At 32.0% G+C, this 20,348-nt stretch overlaps 1 protein-coding gene across 1 annotated transcript in view; it reads left to right on the plus strand.

Annotated features, from left to right (window-relative positions):
• Positions 1-20,348, plus strand: part of MS3_00000891 (uncharacterized protein) — a 98,666-nt gene that overhangs the window by 42,708 nt on the left and 35,610 nt on the right. The window contains exons 34-50 of the mRNA XM_051208474.1: positions 892-1,188; positions 1,906-2,143; positions 2,681-2,815; positions 3,901-4,214; positions 4,777-4,944; positions 6,181-6,667; positions 7,986-8,079; positions 8,725-8,955; positions 9,065-9,338; positions 10,044-10,133; positions 10,661-10,909; positions 12,847-13,043; positions 14,667-14,932; positions 15,768-15,835; positions 16,255-16,468; positions 18,770-18,843; positions 19,835-20,131. Of these exons, the coding sequence (XP_051074856.1) occupies positions 892-1,188; positions 1,906-2,143; positions 2,681-2,815; positions 3,901-4,214; positions 4,777-4,944; positions 6,181-6,667; positions 7,986-8,079; positions 8,725-8,955; positions 9,065-9,338; positions 10,044-10,133; positions 10,661-10,909; positions 12,847-13,043; positions 14,667-14,932; positions 15,768-15,835; positions 16,255-16,468; positions 18,770-18,843; positions 19,835-20,131 (3,693 nt within the window). The remainder of the gene's footprint in view (positions 1-891; positions 1,189-1,905; positions 2,144-2,680; positions 2,816-3,900; positions 4,215-4,776; positions 4,945-6,180; positions 6,668-7,985; positions 8,080-8,724; positions 8,956-9,064; positions 9,339-10,043; positions 10,134-10,660; positions 10,910-12,846; positions 13,044-14,666; positions 14,933-15,767; positions 15,836-16,254; positions 16,469-18,769; positions 18,844-19,834; positions 20,132-20,348) is intronic.

Raw genomic sequence — 20,348 nt, forward strand, 5'->3', positions numbered from 1 at the left:
TTAATGTTTATTCTCTGGAACCTAATTCCAGTATTTTGGTCCAACTGGTGTTTAGAAGTTCGTTTGAGTTCAAGTGTAATTATTTGGTGTAGATATAAATGAGTAAACATAGTCCACTTACTGACTTATTCCATGTTTCCCTATTCTGTGGGCGACAGTTTATTAGTTTTCTCACAACAGTAATGTCTTGTGATAATGCCTAGGGTTTTATTTGTATTTGTACTTTCGAATAATTCCTATCATTTCCATTATGGGTTTGTAGAGATTGTTGAATTTCAGTGAAACCATGCACCAATCTAGTTTAGATCACTCTTGAAAATGTGGAAGCACTGGGTGACCGTTTCGTCCTGGTATGGGACTCTTCAGCAGTGCGTACCCGCAACCCCGTATTCATGAATCTAACCCAGACCTAGTGGCCTAGAAATTAAGATTACTCGAGACCGAAGGTCCTGGGTTTGATTACTGTGTGCAGTATCTTGTATGCACACTTCGGAAAAGTCTCAAACTAGGACGAAACGGCGTTCAGGTTCCCAATGGCGGTCTAACTTGGATCGGTTCATGGTTTTCTTGAATTTCTTATGTTTTTTGCATTGTATTTGTGACTGTTTAACTCGTATAAGTAAATGACTACAACTCCTTCAAGTCATTGAATTTATCACTTTAATTTTCGTTTGACAACGGCTAGTGTTACGGCTTTGACCAACCTGACTAGACTTAAGCTCACTCTGTAGAGACAGTTAATTTGATTACTAGCCATTTGGTCAAGGTTGTAGAACACAACAACCTTTGCTTGCTGCTAAATCAGAATCCCTTCTGCATGTAAGGAAAAATTAATGTAAGTTATTTTACACAATTGATTATATATATACTGCAGTTACTCTTGATTTATAGGGTATTCGTCGCACAACCTTAATGAAGAAATTTGATGGTTTTCTCTCCATTGATGGTCTTCTACAAACATTTCAAATCGAAATTGTTTCGTCCGCTCGTAATCCCATTTTTCATTCTTTACCGAAGCATCCTGTATCTGAGCAGAAAAATGATCCTAACAACCCTCGACTAACTAATCGCTCATTTACTCAGCAAACATCTTTCCAAAGACAATCAGCGTTTTTATGTTGTAATTTTGCATCACATTTGATATTACGCGATATTGTTGACTACAGTGGTGCCTCATTTACATCTCATGTAAGTCAGCATATGTTTTATTCTCTAATGAGGTTTTTACTGTTGTTATTTTATAATTAATAGTCATGCGGTTCCAAATATTGTAGTGGTGAACTCCATATCTCCATGTTTTCTACTTTTTCGTAGTTCAGGAGGTGTACTATCTAGGTCATATCGAGCTACTTTTTAGTCCAAACTATTTTTATTGTTGAATGTTCACATCATTGTTAGTGTAGTTTCAAGCGATTTTACACATCAACATTATTCAGAATAATTTACTGCACCGTAGAACACTAATAGTATTTACTCTGATTGGAAGCGATTTGCAGAAGGTCATGAATCTGAATTTCTTGTCTTTGGTTTCGTTAGTAAGGTACGTTTGAGGTTACTAATACTTTCTTTGGGACTCGAACTCATCTTACACTGTACCACGATAGATGACGACACTGTTTACGACTTAATGAGTAGATGGATTTATTCAGTTAGAATTGGTACACCTTACTGATAAATCCCTCACAATTAGTAAATAAATGTCCGGGCCTACTTTTTAATCACTTGTCAACCTAGTTGATTGTTTATTCGAGTATTTATGATTAAGAGATCTTTTTTTAAAAATTAGCTTTCACTGAATAATAATACTATTAAACATTTAATCTGGAAATGGTTAAGATACTCATCTTCATATTTTCATTATTTCGGTTCAAACTGAACAATGCTTTTGTCCACTTTCTCCTGTAGAAACAAAAAACGAATCATTTGAGTCAAATGCAAACCACTACTAAAATGGATATCATTTTACATATTGATTTTATTCGACAACATGTCAATTTATCCTTGTTACGCCTTGTTCATCAATTTGTCACAATGATTTATTGTGCTAGAGATACATGTAAATATATGTCACGTGATGATCAATCAGTTAATCCAGTTATCATAACACCAACAGTGGTATGGTCACAGAAACATGATTCTAAAGGTACTGTTGTATTTTCGACTTTTTTACATATAACACTAGCTGTTCTTTTACAGTTATTACTTATTGACTTCTAGATGTTATTTTGTCTTAGATATCAATATTACCTATCGCATATTTATTTTATCTGGCTAATATTTACCGGAACATGTACCATGCTGTGCAAGTTGACTGAGTGACCTTAAGTCTAAAGGTAACAAAATTCAGATGGCAGAGTTGTTGTTTCTTAAAAAAAAACACCATCTCTAGTAATATATTACTTTCCGAAAGACAAAAAGAGTGCTTACGAACGTTCGGTCTTAATAAAGCACATACACCTTTGTCTGATCCGTTTTCAGTCCTTGTTTTATGCAATAGTTTGAAGCTAAGCACTTCATCCAATGGATCTTCTATTTCACGTAAATATTATCTCAAGATTTTGCTTTTATGCACTCCAATAAACTGAACTCTCTGTTGGATACCTCAATTTCATTATTTATTTTGAAATCATTTTTCCATATCTTTTTTAATTCATGATTATTAACTGCAATATATCTACAGGTTCATCAGATGATACCGATGGAACGTTTCGATCGCGCTCTTCCGCTTATGTCCGTTTTGGTGGTGAAGACTCTATTGATAGTGGACGATCGAATAATCTAAGCGAAGCTTCAAAGAGTAAAAATAAATATGAGAGTGAGTATACTATGCATAATGACTTAAAGTCTAACAAAATCATTTTTGTTAAGTACAGAATTTCAGCGCATATTTGTCAGTTATCAAGTTGATACCATGCCCAAGGATTAAGTCTAACAGTTAAGTCTTAATTAGATTAGGTAATAAGTAACCTGCTAGCCGAATTCCTTCCATCGTCTATGATATTTGGTTGTATTTATTTTGTGTTCATATTCTCTATATAACCATGTTATGCACTGGTGGTAGCACTGCTACTAGCTTTAATATTAACTTCTAATTATTTGGGAACCTAAATCAATAATGCGGTAGCCACCACTCGGTAACATCATACCATAAAGTTTTGTCTATCACTTATCATTCTATCCTACTAAATCGTAAAAAGTCTACTTCATAACAATTAAATTATCGTTCTATTCGATCTTCTCATAGTTATGCTATATATTAATCTATATTTCACTATTTTTAAGAAGAAATCTTGTGCGAATGAATAACGTCCATAGGTTAATGTAAAACTATTTATTGTTAAACTATAGTGCCTGTGTGGGTTGTGCATTTTCAGACTTACTTCGATCTTATATTTAAGATAAACTGAAACACCATCGTAAATTAGGGAGCTTCGAAATTTTGGTCAATATTCACTCAAGACCTCACACGCGATGACTGAAGTTAGAATTTTCTGATCTTTAAACTTATTAATCTAAAATCTAATGTTCTTTGTTTTCAATTTTACACAACTATACTAGCTATGTTTTCTCGTTAAAATTCAGAATCTGTATCAAAGCTTGTTTCATATAAACGAGTTGACAAAAAAACTCAGTGATTTGTATAGAGTATCTCTTTTAAAACGATATTATTCCAATTAAAAATCTTTTGTTAGATTGATATAGGTTCTCTGTATTCCATTTTACGCTTATGGTTAACATACCTCTCTCTCTCTCTCTTAGGATCCTCATAGAATTATTTGAAATGTAAAGGTTTCGTTACCTACAGCTTTTATCCGGTTAGGCTGTATCAGTTACTACCCTTTCATTAACTTCTAACTTTTAGGCTGTACGTACATCTAATTGTAAACCATTTATTTCCAGGGTTCAGCAACAATGAAGAACCATTCCCTTCTTTTACTTTTGAACATGATCGTTCTTCTGGGGAGAATACATCTAATTCTAGTACGGATAAAGATTTGCTGATTATTACTAATCCAGCTAATTTACATGACATTATGACTACCACCGCACCGCGATTTTCACCTATTCCTACTAGTCGAATTTCGCAATCTGAAGAGTCGTCAATGAATGCTCCAAGATCCCCTAGTAATCTTGGTCCTTCATGTTGGAGACGATTAGCGAATTATGTTGAGTTATACTCTACTGTGCCTAAGACAAAGACTGTTATTCGTAAGGTGAGTTGTCATAGATCATTTTAAAATGTTATACTTTAATTTCATCATAAATCATATACGACAAATATTATGTTAAAAGATAATAGAAGTTAAACTAAATAACTCCTAGTGATTAATTGATCTTAAAGTACATCACATCTTTTATAATGATGTCTCATTCTATTGAGAACTAGTACATCGGTGTTTACTCTTATAAATAAAGCACAGAAAGCGAAAAAAAATGGAACGTTTCTTTCAGTTGCGAAATATTTTTCACTATCATCATTGTCAAAGGAAACAATTGTTCATTTTATAGCTCACACTATTTTACTTTAAGACACTTGTTTGTCGTACATCTCACTAGATTCCAATCTACCTTTTGTGTATGATCAGTGAAAATTGCTTGTTCCAATATTTACAATCAGATTACAGAGTACATGTTCAATATCATATGTGGATGTCTGATGGTTATTTTTAAATGGTTTAATGACTATAATATTTTAACCTTAGAATCTGTTCATTGGTTTTAAAAATTGATTGAATATTGCTCTTTAATATTTACAAAATCTATTTTTAACTTCAGCCTATATTCACTTCGGTACCAAGTGGAGCTATGCCTACTATCACAGAAGAAGATCGTGACCATAATGTTATATGTACGTCAGAATCGTGTAATGTTAAAAGTGATCAATCTGGCAGCTATCATTGGCCCCCAAGTACTTTCAATCTAAATTCACCTACAATGAATAAGGTACTGATTTAATGAATTTCTCTTCTATTTCAGTGTCTTTCTAGGTATCCATAAATCTTATCGTTAATCGTTTGGTGCCTATGCTTTAATGTTTTTACACCCTACAGCGAAATTCTTCACTATGTTGCTTTTTTAGAATAAAAGTAAACGCTTTCATCATAAAAAGTCGTGACTAATTCGAACAATCTCTCTAAGAAAATGAGTTGTTTATTTCCATTATCTTTTATTTTGCTTTTTATCTTGGCTGTCTACTAATAATTTAGCCTATTCTTTTTGATTACATTAAGCTCTATCATTGTTTCAACTGGCATTTATTGTAACAGTAGCCCGAATAAATCCCATGCGTTGAAGGAGTTTTTCTGAATGTTTGCTGCTAGTGTTACAACGTCCTTGGTAGAGGTAGTGAGATTTCATTTTCATGTGAGAACATGTAGTTATACATTGTAATCATCAATAGTTTACTGTAATATCATCATTCCAGTGTATCTACTCATAAGGACCAGAGCGAATGGGCGACCATAAAAATGAGACGGAAATATGTTAGTCAGTAGCTTAGAGTAAGTATGTTGTGAGTATCATAACACAATAACATTCAATAGTAACTAGAAAAATGTACTAAATCTCATTACTATATAACCTTATACTAATTATTAGGCAAGGTAACTAAGTTTTCGATATGTATGTGATAACATACCAGGCGTGGTAATAATAAAAAAATTGTTACTCAATTTCAAAAATTACACTATTCGTTGAAAGTATTGAATGTTTAAAGAGCTGGGTATTTAATTGGTCGTATAGGCAAAGTGACTGGTGTTAAACCAACTAAATTTCACACCCTTATAATTTTTTTTTCCTACATTCGATGTCCGCCCTTTTTTAAGTTGCACCTTTTTGATGATAGCCTTTATCAGTGCTTGCCCTTTTCCTCGCTTCTTTATTTGTATGAACCTCATCCCAGTAAATTGGAACTCGTCATTGTTCACTAGTGTTCATAGAGTTCCTTTTTATTTCATTTGATGTCCTATCAAGTCTTGTTGTTTCTGGCAATATCATTTGCAATCATTTCTATATAATCTGTATAAATAAATCTTTGACAACAGATATCGCATCTTATATGTAAGCTTTTTCTATACACTATAAATAACTATTGAGATTATTACTAATCTGTGTAAGTGGGTAAAAATAACTTCTAGTTTTCCAATTGTCTTCATTTACGATTTGTGTTTGCTTTTTAAGGGAATTCTATTCGGCAGGAAAACTTTCCCCACTGTAACATATCGTGTTTTAAATGAAGAAACAGATAGAGATCATGAGTTAATCGGATCTAAAGAAGTTAACAGTCAAAATCACAAGTCTTTATTTACAAATCCATGGAATCCTAGTATACAAGCATTTTTATCTCGCCCCTCTGCTGTTGTCATTGGCGATAAATTTCAGAATATTTTCAAAGTTCCAGCATCTAATCATCAATCATCAAAATATCCTTTTATTGGTTTGTCTGATACATCATCAAAAAACGATAATCATCTAACTACAACCAATCATGGTTTAGAACAGTTTACTTATCCATGGGTTTGGGGTGAACGTGTACCACTTGTTGTATTTGTTACAGCGAAAATACGTCAAATGGCTGTCAGTGCTGTGCTCAGTGAACTTAACTTGAATGCAGGTGTTAGAAATGTTCATGGTTCATTTACACTTACTAAACAAACACGGGGGCATGGTTAGTCTTTTGAAACACGATTCATATTTACCATTATTAAGTTTATTTTTGCATATGATTTTCAGTGGATTTAGTTAATAATTAAAGTAACCCAATTTATCACATTAAGTAAAGATAAAAATAATTCAGCAATGATAATTTCCTTTTCGATGACATCATTTGCCCAAGTTGTACATTTATTTTTAGAGTTGTTTGATAAATATATGGGTCTTTAGAAAAGTGGAAAATTACATAATAAAATGATCCAAGATTTCAACTACCAAAGCGTAACGATCGAGAGGTTAGAGAAGAATAGGAAAATGAAAATAATTGATGGATCAGAAATCTGACAAATGATTGATATAAGGGAAAATTGGAAAGCTTAAAAGTCATGATAACAATTAACTAATAATCCTGAAAAGTTGTTAGATCATAATAACTGGTAACGATTATAAAAAAACATTACCTTTGACAGAAACAAGATTAAAACACATCAGGGAAGGCAATTTGGGCAAAGAAAGAATGAAAGGTTGGACGTATTATTTATAAGCACAGAGTTCGGGTTTGCATTAGTGGATTCTCAATGCCTTAGCAGTGCAGAAATTTTTAATACGACCTCTCTTTGACCTTATTCTTTTGACTGTGTAGATTGTCTTGAAGGATGACTCCTATGGCTCAACGTTGTCAGAGCTGATGAAGTGCTCCTTTATGGAGCTGCCGATTGTTTTGCACTCCCCTTTCAAAAAGTTAGGTCGCATAATGGGTTTGGATGCTATACAAATGTTCACTATCCAATAAGCACCTTATAATCTAACTTTTAAAAAATTTCCGCCTTTTATGCTATCGTTTCTCGGGACGTGTTTGGGAAATTTAGTAAAGACTGTTCTCTCAGTCCTTCCCATATAATTACTACCATGTGTATATGTAAATTGTTAAATAAAACTGAAAGTGACATCAAAAAGATATTGATCCATCTTTGATTGGTTTAAACGAGCCTTTTGTGTTGTATAGTGAAACCAGTTTAGTTACAGGAAAGTGAATTTTCAGTGACTCTGCTTCCATCATTCTTAACATACTTTGTGTTCAAGTCAGCAAACCATACTATTTAATGTGTAATTGTTATCCAGTGGTCGATCAACTATAAAATAATTATATTTTAACTAAATGTTTAGTCACTTTATTTCTGCAAATGTATGTAACACTTTTTCTAAAAAAAATTGTAATCACTATCATCGTATTTATTCTTCTTTTATCATTAAATAATTGTTCACTAACTAACTAACCACTATGAAGGTTTCGTTGCCTTTTTTTAAACTTTTTTATATTGTTTATCATTTAGGCAGTTTCTCGGAAAAATTCTTAACACACAGTTCGAATTTACACTATAGTGATAGTAATATTCAATTAACTGAAAAGTCACCATCAAAAATTCAGTGAGTTATTTCCAGAATAAATTAAAATGTGATATAATTATTGTACAAGCTAATTATGAATTTTTCGTTTATCATTCTGTTGTGACATTTCTTACTGATTCCTAATTCATTTTATTTACAAGTATATGAAGCGGTAGCTCAGTAATTACGGAGTTTGACTTTCGGTCACACTAAGTTGCAGAATCAAATCCTTCTCCAACGATTCCAGTTTTAGCAACCTAATAGTATCAACAGCCATCACGTTTATAATGTGACAAAAAATTAAGTTCATGAAAATACACCTAGTGAATGATTTAATGATTGGACAACAATATCTTTTTTATTAACCCCAGTAATAATTAAATGTAACCTCACTATATCACTTGTAATTTCGTTGTACACCAAGTATTTTTTACAACTTTTACTTTTCATAGTAATTTCTTTTTGTATGTGTTTTCTAGGAAATTTTACTATGTATTACTGATGAATTTGTTTACTGTTTAGTAGTTGAACACTTGCAAACAAGTCTTCAAGAATTTTTATGAATTGTTCAATCAACATGATGCTAATTCAATTTTTTGATTTTTATCGTTATTCACTTTATAAATAGTTTCGACACATCATATTCTGATTATAAAAAATTTCTCAATTCTCTTTCATCTTTAGGGAAGTTGTATGTGTAAAAGCTGGACGTTCGCATGTCATGCTATCATGTAGTCGAAATTTACAATCAGAAAAAAATGCTTGTGTTATAAGCCTTGGAAGAATAATGGTCACTTTACCACATCATCCTGTACGATTACATAGTGTTGTACAACGTCAAGCTAAACGTATCTCTTCTACTGTTTATGAACTTTTAAGAAATCCAAATACTGGTTATGCACAAATTCATTCTTGGTAATTTTATATTTGTATTTATTTTAATTTTATAATATTTTTCCTTTTTATATTGAGATTTTCATATTTTATTTTATTGAACTTAATTATTTATTTTCTCAATAATTAGGCGTTCGTCTGGATCTCGTATGACAACAACTCCAACAACATGTAGTACAACTACTACTGCTACAACAGCAAGTGATCCATCAAATTATTTCCGATCATCAATATCATCATATCAACCATTGACAACAATGGAACCTGGACAAATTTTACTGAATGCAAAAACTCCTAACAAAATTAATCCATCATCACCACCGTTGTCATTTAATCTCTTAGCTGTTTCACAGGGTTTTACTGTTAATGTAGCATTACATTCTACATTGAAAGCTGTTTATCATGTTAGTTTAAAATTTACTATCAAATATTTTATTCATTAATTTTTATAAAATATTTGAATATTTTTGCTTCTTTTGTTTATGCCAAAGGGTACTTCTTGTTTGTCTAAAAAATACACTACGTTATGTAGCTTTATATTGTACTTGTTAACTCGAGGGCTCATGTTGGTACTACACTGAACTTATTGAGGTATATCTACAGTTTGGAACTGGTGCGTAAATGAATAAGTCATCTTTACATGTTTAATGGTTATTTCCAAAAAATAGTTATTTTGTATTGTTTATATTGTAAGATAATATCTAATATTAAATTTCTGAATCCTTTTTTTTCTGCACACCCAATCCATCGTTTAATATAACACAAAAAATATAACTAACAGTTACTGCATAACTCTATACTTCCTTACGTGTTCACATTATTTTGCTATACATAGTCATTTTATGTGTACTTAAACCTCTCAGAAACTAGGGTAATTCTGTTTATTTACTCATGTTTGGAAACGTAAGTTATCGCTTCTGTTTTTATTGTTTCAGCCGCATCAGTACTCTTGTTATTTGTGCAAATTGTGCATGTTGACTACTCTTAATTTCATGATTTACTTCTTCTCTGGGATTATTGTGAATTTTTTAAAATTTATTTTCTTGACCAATTGAGGAAAAATTCGTTAACTTTTCTCAACTATTCTTATTGTTTTTATTTGATTTTAGATTGATCCTGTATATGTCACTGGTCAGGTTGGATCACGTAGCTATGTGGATATCAGTATATCAGATCATTCACTTAGTCTAAAGTCTATGGTCAGTCCTACGTTAATCAGATAATGTTTACATGCAATAGTTTTTTCGCTTTTATTCATATTTCATTCATGATTTTTGCAATTGATTTGTAGGAGTTTCTAAAATCTAATCTCGGTTACTTGTTGATATGATTTCGTGATCAAAATTAGCTGGCACAAAAAAACTGTGTATCGTGGAATGCGAATGCAGTAGCTGAAATGATAAGACGTTCTTTACCATATCTAAAGATTCATGATTCGACTCTAGGTAGAATTTTAGATACACATTTCAGAGGGATTCCATATTTGGATTTTACAACTACCCAGTGCTCCTGTTTTACCAATGGTTGAGCACGTCGCGATATAAACCATTTTTCAGTTTTTCTTCTGCTCGTTTTTTTTGCTTACTTGTGATTTATATTGATGTTACTAACCTTTTCTCATTCTTCATAGTAGTATTATTTCATTTAAATGTTTAGTAAGGGACTAGTTTATTTTTGAATATACGAATTTTTAGCTTAATAACATAGTTAAATTTCCATATTTCAGCGCCCCCCAGCTAACTTTCCAACATCAATCTCATTACCTTTTCCTCGTATTTTGGCTTCGATTGTTCAACGTGTTTCATCAGGCGGTCGTTATGCTCGTAGTCAACGAAAAGAGCCTATGCTCACATATGGTTTAGAAGCGGAACAAGGCCTATACTTGGACATTCAAATACAAATTGATACATTAGAGCAAAATTTAACTACTGACATGTTAAACTACATTATGGTTGTTGTAAAGTTATTCATGAAGGTAGCAAACATAATTATTCTGTTTATAATAAAATATCATTTGTATTTGTATTAGTATCTTGTAGTATCTTTAAAATAATTCCAGTTACTAGCTAATTTATTAAACTTTAATTTTGTCTAGTTACATTTTAAATTACTGATAGCCCTGAGGTTTAGATGAAATATTTTGAATCGAATAAAAATTCGCCTGAAAAATTATTGGACTAACCAGTTCTCTTTTATGTAAAAATTTAAATAATAATAATAATATTATAGTCTGTATTGTACAATCTATCAGCTTATCTTTACTTTAAGAGTGTTTCATTGCTCTCGAATCTAACTACTTGTTTCATTCTCTAGTTGGGATTAATAAGCATGGATTCAATGTTTACTGATGCTTTATTCCGCGACGACAGTGGAAAAATTTGCAAGAGAAGGAAATGTGAAACAACTATGTGACACAATGAAGAAAGTATCAGGGTAATATGGTAAACCACAGAGATCGGTCAAGGACAAAGAAGGCAAATCAATCACTGAGATTCAAGGACAGAGGTACAGATGGGTATAACACTTTGAAGAACCAGCTATACTGAACTCGGCAGATATCGAAGCAACACCTACAAACCTCCATATAGATGTCACAACACCAACGATCGAAGAAATCAGGATGGCTGGTCATCAGACAAATCAACAATGGGAAAGCAGCAAGAGCTGACAATATACCAGCCCAAGCACTAAAGTCAGACAGAATTAACCTTAAACATTCTCTACGTTCTATTCAGGAAGATTTGGGTGGAAGAGCTGCCGACAGACTGGAAAGAAGGACACCAAATAAGGAGGTCTGAGTAAATGTCAGAACCACAGAGGCATTGCACTACTGTCAGTACCAGAAAAAGTTTTCAACAGAGTGTTGCTGGTCTAGATGAAAGATTTAGTGAACTCCAAACTTCAAGATCAACAGACCGGATTCCATAACGATCGGTCGTGCACAGACCAAATCGCGACACTACGGATCATCGTTGGACAATCAATCGGATGGAATTCGTCACTTTACATCAAATGCCTTGATCATAAAAAGACGTTCAACAGTATGTATAGGAGACAACTAGTGTAGCAGCAGCCTGTGCATCAGCAGGCTACAACATACAAAAGAGAAAAAGCAAGAAACTCAATACAACAGGGAGAACATCAACTTAATCACACTTGATGCAGAAGCTCTGGAAGATGTAGAAACTTTCCCGTACCTGGACAGCATAATCGATGAACGCGGAAGATCCGGTGCAGACGTAAATGCGAAGATTGGCAAAGTAAGGACAACATCCCTATAATTGAAAAACATATGAAACTCAAAACAACTGCCAAACATTATTGAAGTCAGAATCTTCAATACGAACGTCAAGACAGTTCTATTGTACGGAGCTGAAATTAGGAGAACTACCACAACAATTATTAAAAAGTACAAGTATTTCTAAGCAATTGTCTAAACAAGATGATGAATGTCCGTTGACCGGTTACCATCATCATCAACCTAGTGTGCGAGAGGACAAACCAGCTTCCAACTGAAGAGTATATTAGGAAAAGATGTTGGAATCTGATATGACATACATTGAGGAAATCATCAAATTAAATCACGAGACAAGCCCTAACTTGGAATTTTGAAGGAAAACGGAAAGAGGGAGGTCAAAGATTACACTGCGTCCGGAACCGGAAGCAGATATGAAAAGGATGAATAGTGACTGGAAACCACTGGAAAGGATTGTCCAGAATAGGGTTAAGTGGAGAATAATGGTGTTCGGCCTATGCTCTTCCGCGAAGGGTAACAGGCGTAAGATGATTACGGAGAAGGATTCTGTTTAAATTATCTGAGATTACTTGTTATCGTAAAGTCGATAATATTTTAAACGCACTGTATTACAAATTCTGTAGAATAATAGTGTATCATTGTTTTGTGTTATTTAGGAAATAAATGAGGTTATACAGAAAATGGCTGGTGAAGAACGACCTCGTCTGCGCAAACCGCTTTCAAGATTTACATGTAATCAGATGAGTCAAGCAGAAGATTTTACACATTCAAGTACATCCAATACTCAAAATATCCCAACTGGTGATTGGCTTTTATCACGTGCTGCACGTGGAAGAGCTAAATTTACAATCAAGTATTGTCTATTAGCAATCGTTGTTCTTGGTTATTTATTATGTATTTTATTAATATAGAAAAATTTCTATTATCAGTTATATACACTTAATTTATATGTCTTGCATTTGCGTTTTTATTAACTTCAACGTTTTACTTAGTTAGCTATTTCCGAGTCTTCTTCTTGAATTATGATAATGATAAGATTTTGAGTAGTTATTTTTGTCTTTGTTTTAAGCTTCGACTTCAGTCAACAGTTATATTTCTCCCGTGTATACATTCTCCTGAAATCCTTATACATCCTCATATACGAATACATTTAAACAGGGAAAGATTAATAGATTTCTTTTAATTGTTACCCTGGATTGTTTAATATTAACCTGCAAATTCGGAAAATGTATATAGCTGTTTATGATTTGACTGTATGTATATAATTGACTGTAATTCAAACGATAATAGCACTGAATCTTATCACAAATGTTTGAACGTATTTCAAACGCTGAAACACTTCAAAACTACCAACGTTGTAGATAACTAACACAATTTGTATACACTTATATAATTGTGTCTATTATATGACAATAAGAACTATTGATGAAAATTGCTACATTTTACAAGCATAATTTAGTATTTACCTCTACTCAACACCGAGATCAACTACATACATAAACGTTGTCTCGTACATATCATAAATGGTTGGAACTGACTGTGAGGGTCTTTTAGTCAACGTAATCTATAGGAAAGACTAATGTACTACAATCTGTAACAATCTTCAGGGTCATATAACATTATTCAAAATAGCTTGCGACTTATTCTTATTTTCAAACTGATATATATCAATAGAGAGATTTCGAAATAACGAATATTCAATTAATCATTAGTATTGGGATTTGATAACCGTAATAGTTCGTTTCCAAATAACAGTCATCAATATATCAAAATATCTGAAGTTCAAATATTCTCGGAAGATCAATGATTTGATTTCTGGACAAGTGGTTAGGGCGATTATCTGAAAGTCTTTATCAACAAATGACTTAGGCCTTGACGACTCTTTATTTGTTAAACGTCTTCTTAATTAAATATCAATGATCGATAATGGATTCTGCCAAACCATCAACATGTGCTTTTCTATTACTGGTTACTTGTAAGAATTTCAGGTCCCAGAGTTCGTTTGTTAACTACTAAAATAATTTTAAAACCGTAGGTTTTATAATCTTTGGGACATTTAATTCTTCTGACTAATTTTAAATGAGGCTAAACAAGGAAAACAGTTGTTGCCTTTTGGAACGACGACATCTCCTTTTTCATCAATCTTTTGTTGGTTTTCTGAACGGATTCACCAAAAATAAATTACATTTCTTCTAACACGCTAAACTGACTCCAAGTTTCCTACACATTTGGCAACTGATAGAATGCTACTGACTATTTGTAGACTAACACCGATACACCAAGCTTCCGATTCAAAGCGTTTTCTCTCATTTATAATAATGTTCTTTAAAGAGCAAATCTTCTACAAATATTTATTATGTGGCTGATTTTATAATCTACTTTTCGGATTTATTTTGTATCAGTTGACAATCTTATTTATCGCCCATTTAAAATGCTTCCTTCTCTGTTTTTAATAATATTCTTTCCCTTCTTATAGAATACGAATGAAAGAAATTCAACTGTTAGCATCTACAAAAAATGGTGCAATTAAACTCGAGGCTAGAAAAATTGAAGTTGAATTGACCAATCGTGTATCACAAACACATTTATTGAATCATCAGAATGTATCGACATTTTATTCATCCAACAATAAACCAAATGATTTATCTCAAAAAAGACCATCAAATTTAAATATTCGTCCTAATACTACATCTAGTTATTTCTTTGAATCTGGAAGGAAATCTTCGATAGGATTAAATAGTAGTAAGTATTATGTCAAGCTACTTTATCTCAAATACCTATTTGTTGATGTATTTATGAACATATGAGTATGTGGAATATTATGCTTTCTGATGATATACTTGTAATCAGTAGGTTCATAATTAACTGATTTTCAATGTCCCAAGAACTTACCTATTTGAATTAGTTGTTAACTGTCATAAATCAATTAAGGAGAATCTTCAAAACGCTTTAGCAACCGATCTTCTAGAAACCTCCATGCATCCAGCGCGTACTTAGAATATAATGCGAGACAATATTCGAGTGCAATGATGAAAAATAAATAATAATTCGCAATGATATAAACTATTTGATATATATATATATATATATATATATATATATATATATATATATATATATATATATAATATTTATCCAAGGGGAATTAAGATGTTAATATAATCACTATTTTATAAATGTCTGCTGGTGTTAGGAACTGAAAACGATCAATATGGATATATGTGTATTCTGCTCTTATCACCTACTTACTTCCATTATAACCAAACTTTCTCGTTAAAGTTAAATAGTGCCAAGTAGTGTAATCCAGGACATACGTTTCATCCTGTTTGGGACTCGTCACCTAGTTGTACCTACAGCTCAATGTTGATGATTACACTTAGACTTAAACCCAATACCTTTCACTCCAAATGTTGACGCGTTATTGAGTTACTGAGTTCAGTTAACCACTAACTTATGCAATAAATCTGTACTTTGCAAGGTAAAAATATATTTAACATTCATATAGATCAATTTCATTAATTTTTCTTGATTATTATTCCTGTTATGCACATTTCACTCTTATTTTTCTTTATTACAGGTCATAATTCTCTTTTCATATATGCTACTATAGCCAATATTGGTTTAGATCTAGGCTATTTTGATCAGGTGAGTTAAATACGTTATAGCACTATCCTTTTACTTTTATAACTTAGTCAAATAAATAACAATTAAGATAACTATATCGAGAGAATCTAATAAAATTTCAGGACATTGTTTATTAATCAATTTCGCTAACCATTATAAACAGTAGCTGTTCAAATAACTAAATAACAATGTTTTTTTAAAAATGGAAGATGCAATTTGATATTCTGAAAGAGAGACATTAACCATTTAAAGAGTATGGGTACGTCTAAGACTTTCTACAGATTGTTTATGGCTCCACGTAACACCAAATAAACTGAGTTTCTACATATTATAGCTTAGTTATCATATTGCAACTCCATCTATAATAAATCCTATTTTTACTGTTTTTTACAGCTGCATATTTTTTCAAAAAAATTTTCCTGTGCTTTAAATTTTTACAGGATACATTCCATGCACTTAGTCCTGATTTCCAAAATGTTGCGTTTTTCCGTACGTCAATCGCTTTACGTTCTTTACTGGCCGATGAAAAATTTTCACCAAATCAAAGTGTAGAATTGTCTACTTCTAACAGTAGAAGTCATGGTGAACAAGATGCATTTCTTATTTCTTTAAACCGACCCATTGTTTGGCTTAAACCTTTCACACTTGATCGTGGTATGTATAATTTTTTCCTGATAAACCGATTATCACTATACTCATCGGGTTTAATGGGTTTGTGGAATAGTTGTTATTGTTAGTATTTCTTTCAATCAGTATTGTTCGCTTAGTTCTGATGTAAATGTTTTGTAACGAAAAATTCGATTTTACACTTTCTCATACATCGGATTAATCGGAGATATTAATTTTAGGTAGGCTTTTAATACTGGGTTTTGATTTATTCCTAAATTACATGACATCAAACAGTTAATTTTAACATAGTATCTGATGCGAATGTGCATCAGTCTATATTGTCATATAAAACCGAGAGAGGAAAGATAAGATTCATAAAACGAATATCGGTGTAGTTGATATGGTGGTAGCAGTAATGTTAGTGGAACTAAACAAAAAGGATGAAATAAAATAAAAAAATGAAGAAAAGACAACCTTTGAAAGTCAAGAACTTTGGGAGGATGAAGAGTAAATGAATTTGCATTAATACCCCAAATTTTGTAAAATCTCACCTCAGATCATGCAACCATTAATCATAATTATCACGTAAATACCGACGAGGTAGATGGCACTGTTTGTAAGTAGCGTGTAACAGGACGTGGCGTCGAAATTGCTACAGTTGTCAGACAGAGTGAAGTGTTTCACATTATTGAAAGCACAGCGTTGGCACAACACTTGAAGGTCAGACGAGAATACAGGTTAGGTGGCGAAAGATTGGAGGCTATGTGTAATATATTACATGAGTACTTTGTAACTTATGACGATAATTATATTCCCCCTGTCTATTGTCGTGTTTTACATATGCAACCTGATATACCTTTTCAAACTGAAAACTATAGAAAGTAATGACCTGTTGAGTTGTACAAGTTCTATATTTCAGAAAATGTCTCAGCAAAAAAGTCTTGGTAGGTTTATTTAAGTATATCATCTTGTAACATGTTCAGAGGCTGATACATTAGAACAGTTAATACGAATACTGGCTTTTGGACTATTAATAAAGGTTTTGGGTACAGTCCGCTTGTCATCTATATAAATTGTTTCGACACCTTCGAAAACATTACCATTTTATCAATCAAACTACTCAAGACTTTTAAAAGTATAATTTATTTCTTGTGTGCTTGTTTCAACTTTGAAATGAAGAATTCATGCATAAAAATAAAATGACTCTCGTTTAGGATCATCTTTCTCAAATTAAACTACAAATATAATTTACAAAATAAAGAAACTGATGTTGGGGAATGGAGGCGGAAGTTGATATTTATTCCTATTTAGTTTTATAGGCTTAGGTAGTCAACAATAATCCTTTATTTTAAAATACACTGATGTTTGCGTGTTCCCTCTAGATTAGCAAAACTTCTATTTATGACGATTCCGCATTAAAATTATGTCCAATTTTATTCTAAAATAATATTTTTATTTTGTTTCAGAAATTTATCATTACATTTGACTGAAAGAAACATGTTAGAGTTATTTTTGGTTCTGTTTAGGATGGTAGATCCCCAGAAATCAATTGGTGAACATCTCGTTTTTTGTAATTTTACTTTGCAAACTTGAGTTTCTTGTTATCGCGCCCACTTTAACTTTCAGTTTGTATTTTCCACTTGGAAGGACCTTAAATGTCATTGGTTCGTTCCCTTTTTTAGTACGCTATTTTGTAATGTTTTTCAAAGGCATTATTGTACTGTATATATACGCATGAGCTGTGTACTTGTTGATCGCGTTTCCGATTGCTTATGGAATATACATTCTCCTCGAATGAACCCGACCTTCTCCGTTTAGTTATTAGGGCTGGAGTGCAATGGGATAATTTAGCATGTCTTGTTTTTGTGTCGCTGACTTTCGTTCTATTCGCCAGTTTTGGGTGATATCACAATCTTCTCAAACGTAGCTGTTGCTGTTATCGTCATCATCATCATCATCATAATGCACTTTTTAAAAAGTTATTGATTCCTAAGCAACTATTGAAATTATTTACTGAATTATAAATGAGCTAAAAAATATTTATATTTTCTGTACATAATATTTTTAAAGTAATGAATAACTTTTGTAAATACAGAACAGATTATATTCAATTGATATTTACAATTTATAACAAATAGGAAGTTATTATAACAGTTAATTAATAATTCAGTAGCATTTTTCTAAATTAATATTTCACGGTCTTACTGATGGATTGTGATTTTGGCATCATTATATTAATGTAGAATATTACAATGAACTTTAATTATTTTCAGATACAATTGTATATATTTCAATATTATTATTATCAATGCCATTACTATTATTGTTATTTAACGATTTATTCAGGTATAATGATGTGGATGGTGTACAAAGATGAATTTGCTAAATGGAATGAACACATAGAACATTTAGCATCTATGGTAAGTTTGTATTATTTCAGAGTTCATTATAAATTGAGTATATGTAATCATCGGTTTCTGGATTGATTTAACCTTATAGCTAAATGATACTTTTTTCACTAAAAAAAATCAAATTAAGATTTCCTAAATGAATAATTATCAGCAAATTGACAAACATATTTGCAAGATTGCTAAATGATATTGATATATCTTGATACATCTTCCTCATCAATAGTTAATTATCATTTTACTGATATACATTTATTATTATTATTACCATTATTATTGTTATTGAATAATGAATGTGTGTTTCTTTCCTATTACAATGACATCAGCTTCGATTAAGACTATTATACATAAGTATATTTCTTTCTTATCTTATTAATAAAATTGCACTATTATTATTATTATTTCAATTATCAGTTCTTCTATAATATAAACAAATAATCTGGTCTTCAACTCTCTGAAGCCATCTTCTGATAACTAACATTTATTATTCATCCTTTCAGCAGTTAGATTTGACAGACAAATTATAATATTTTGAAATATCTGTTCATTGAATGGTTGACTTGCTTTAGTCATTTATTGAAAAATCAATATAGGGGTTGTGGAGATTGTTAAGTTTTTGACTGAGATCATGAATCAATTGATGTTAGACCACCGTTGGAAACCTGGAAGCACTGGACGGCCGTTTCGTCCTGGTATGGGACTCTTCAGCAGTGTGCATCCACGATCCCGCTCCCTGCGAGATTCGAACCCAGGACCTGTCGGTCTCGCGCCAGGCGCTTAACCAACTAGATCACTGAGCCGGCGTCCAGTGGTGTTAGTGTCTAACATCAACCAATCCACGAAATTGCGCGACCCAAAAGGTTGTCATCTTTATTTTCACTGATTGTATATTTAAAATTTTATTTCTTGAATATATATATTGACACTGTTTAGTCGTGTTATCCGATGCAAATATTACTCTTATTTATCATATACATTTCATTTTGATATCATATATCTTCAGATGCCTCCTGAAGACGTCACAGAATCAATTCCAGTTCGTTCAAATTTTATTCATAGTGTACATTATCCTACTGGATATTCACCAAAAGATCATTCTCAATATATATCCATATCTTCTGCTCCACCACATTCATCTGTTCATCCATCTGCAACAAGTGTGAATGAAATACCGGATGTCTCAATCGAAGCTAATCTGTCGAATAATAATGCTAACAATAATAATAAAACATCGTCAACCTTATTCCTTCAACTTAGCATTGAAGATCTTGGTGTTTGTTTGCCTATTCATATGGTCAAGGTTTGTTTACACATTTGGATCCATATGTAATGAGTTCTGTTAACTTATTTTTCATATCACAATTGTAAAATTATTTGGCAACTTTTCAAAATATTTCTATGTTTACCATAACACACACGTTTCACATCATAACATCAATTTTGTTAGACTTCATTTAATTACTAACAGGTCCGTCTATAAATTTATTATAAAAAAGGTATTTCATTTAGACAGTATT

Source organism: Schistosoma haematobium, chromosome 1 (assembly GCF_000699445.3).
Source record: "Schistosoma haematobium chromosome 1, whole genome shotgun sequence".
NCBI classification, from domain to species: Eukaryota; Metazoa; Platyhelminthes; class Trematoda; order Strigeidida; family Schistosomatidae; genus Schistosoma; species Schistosoma haematobium.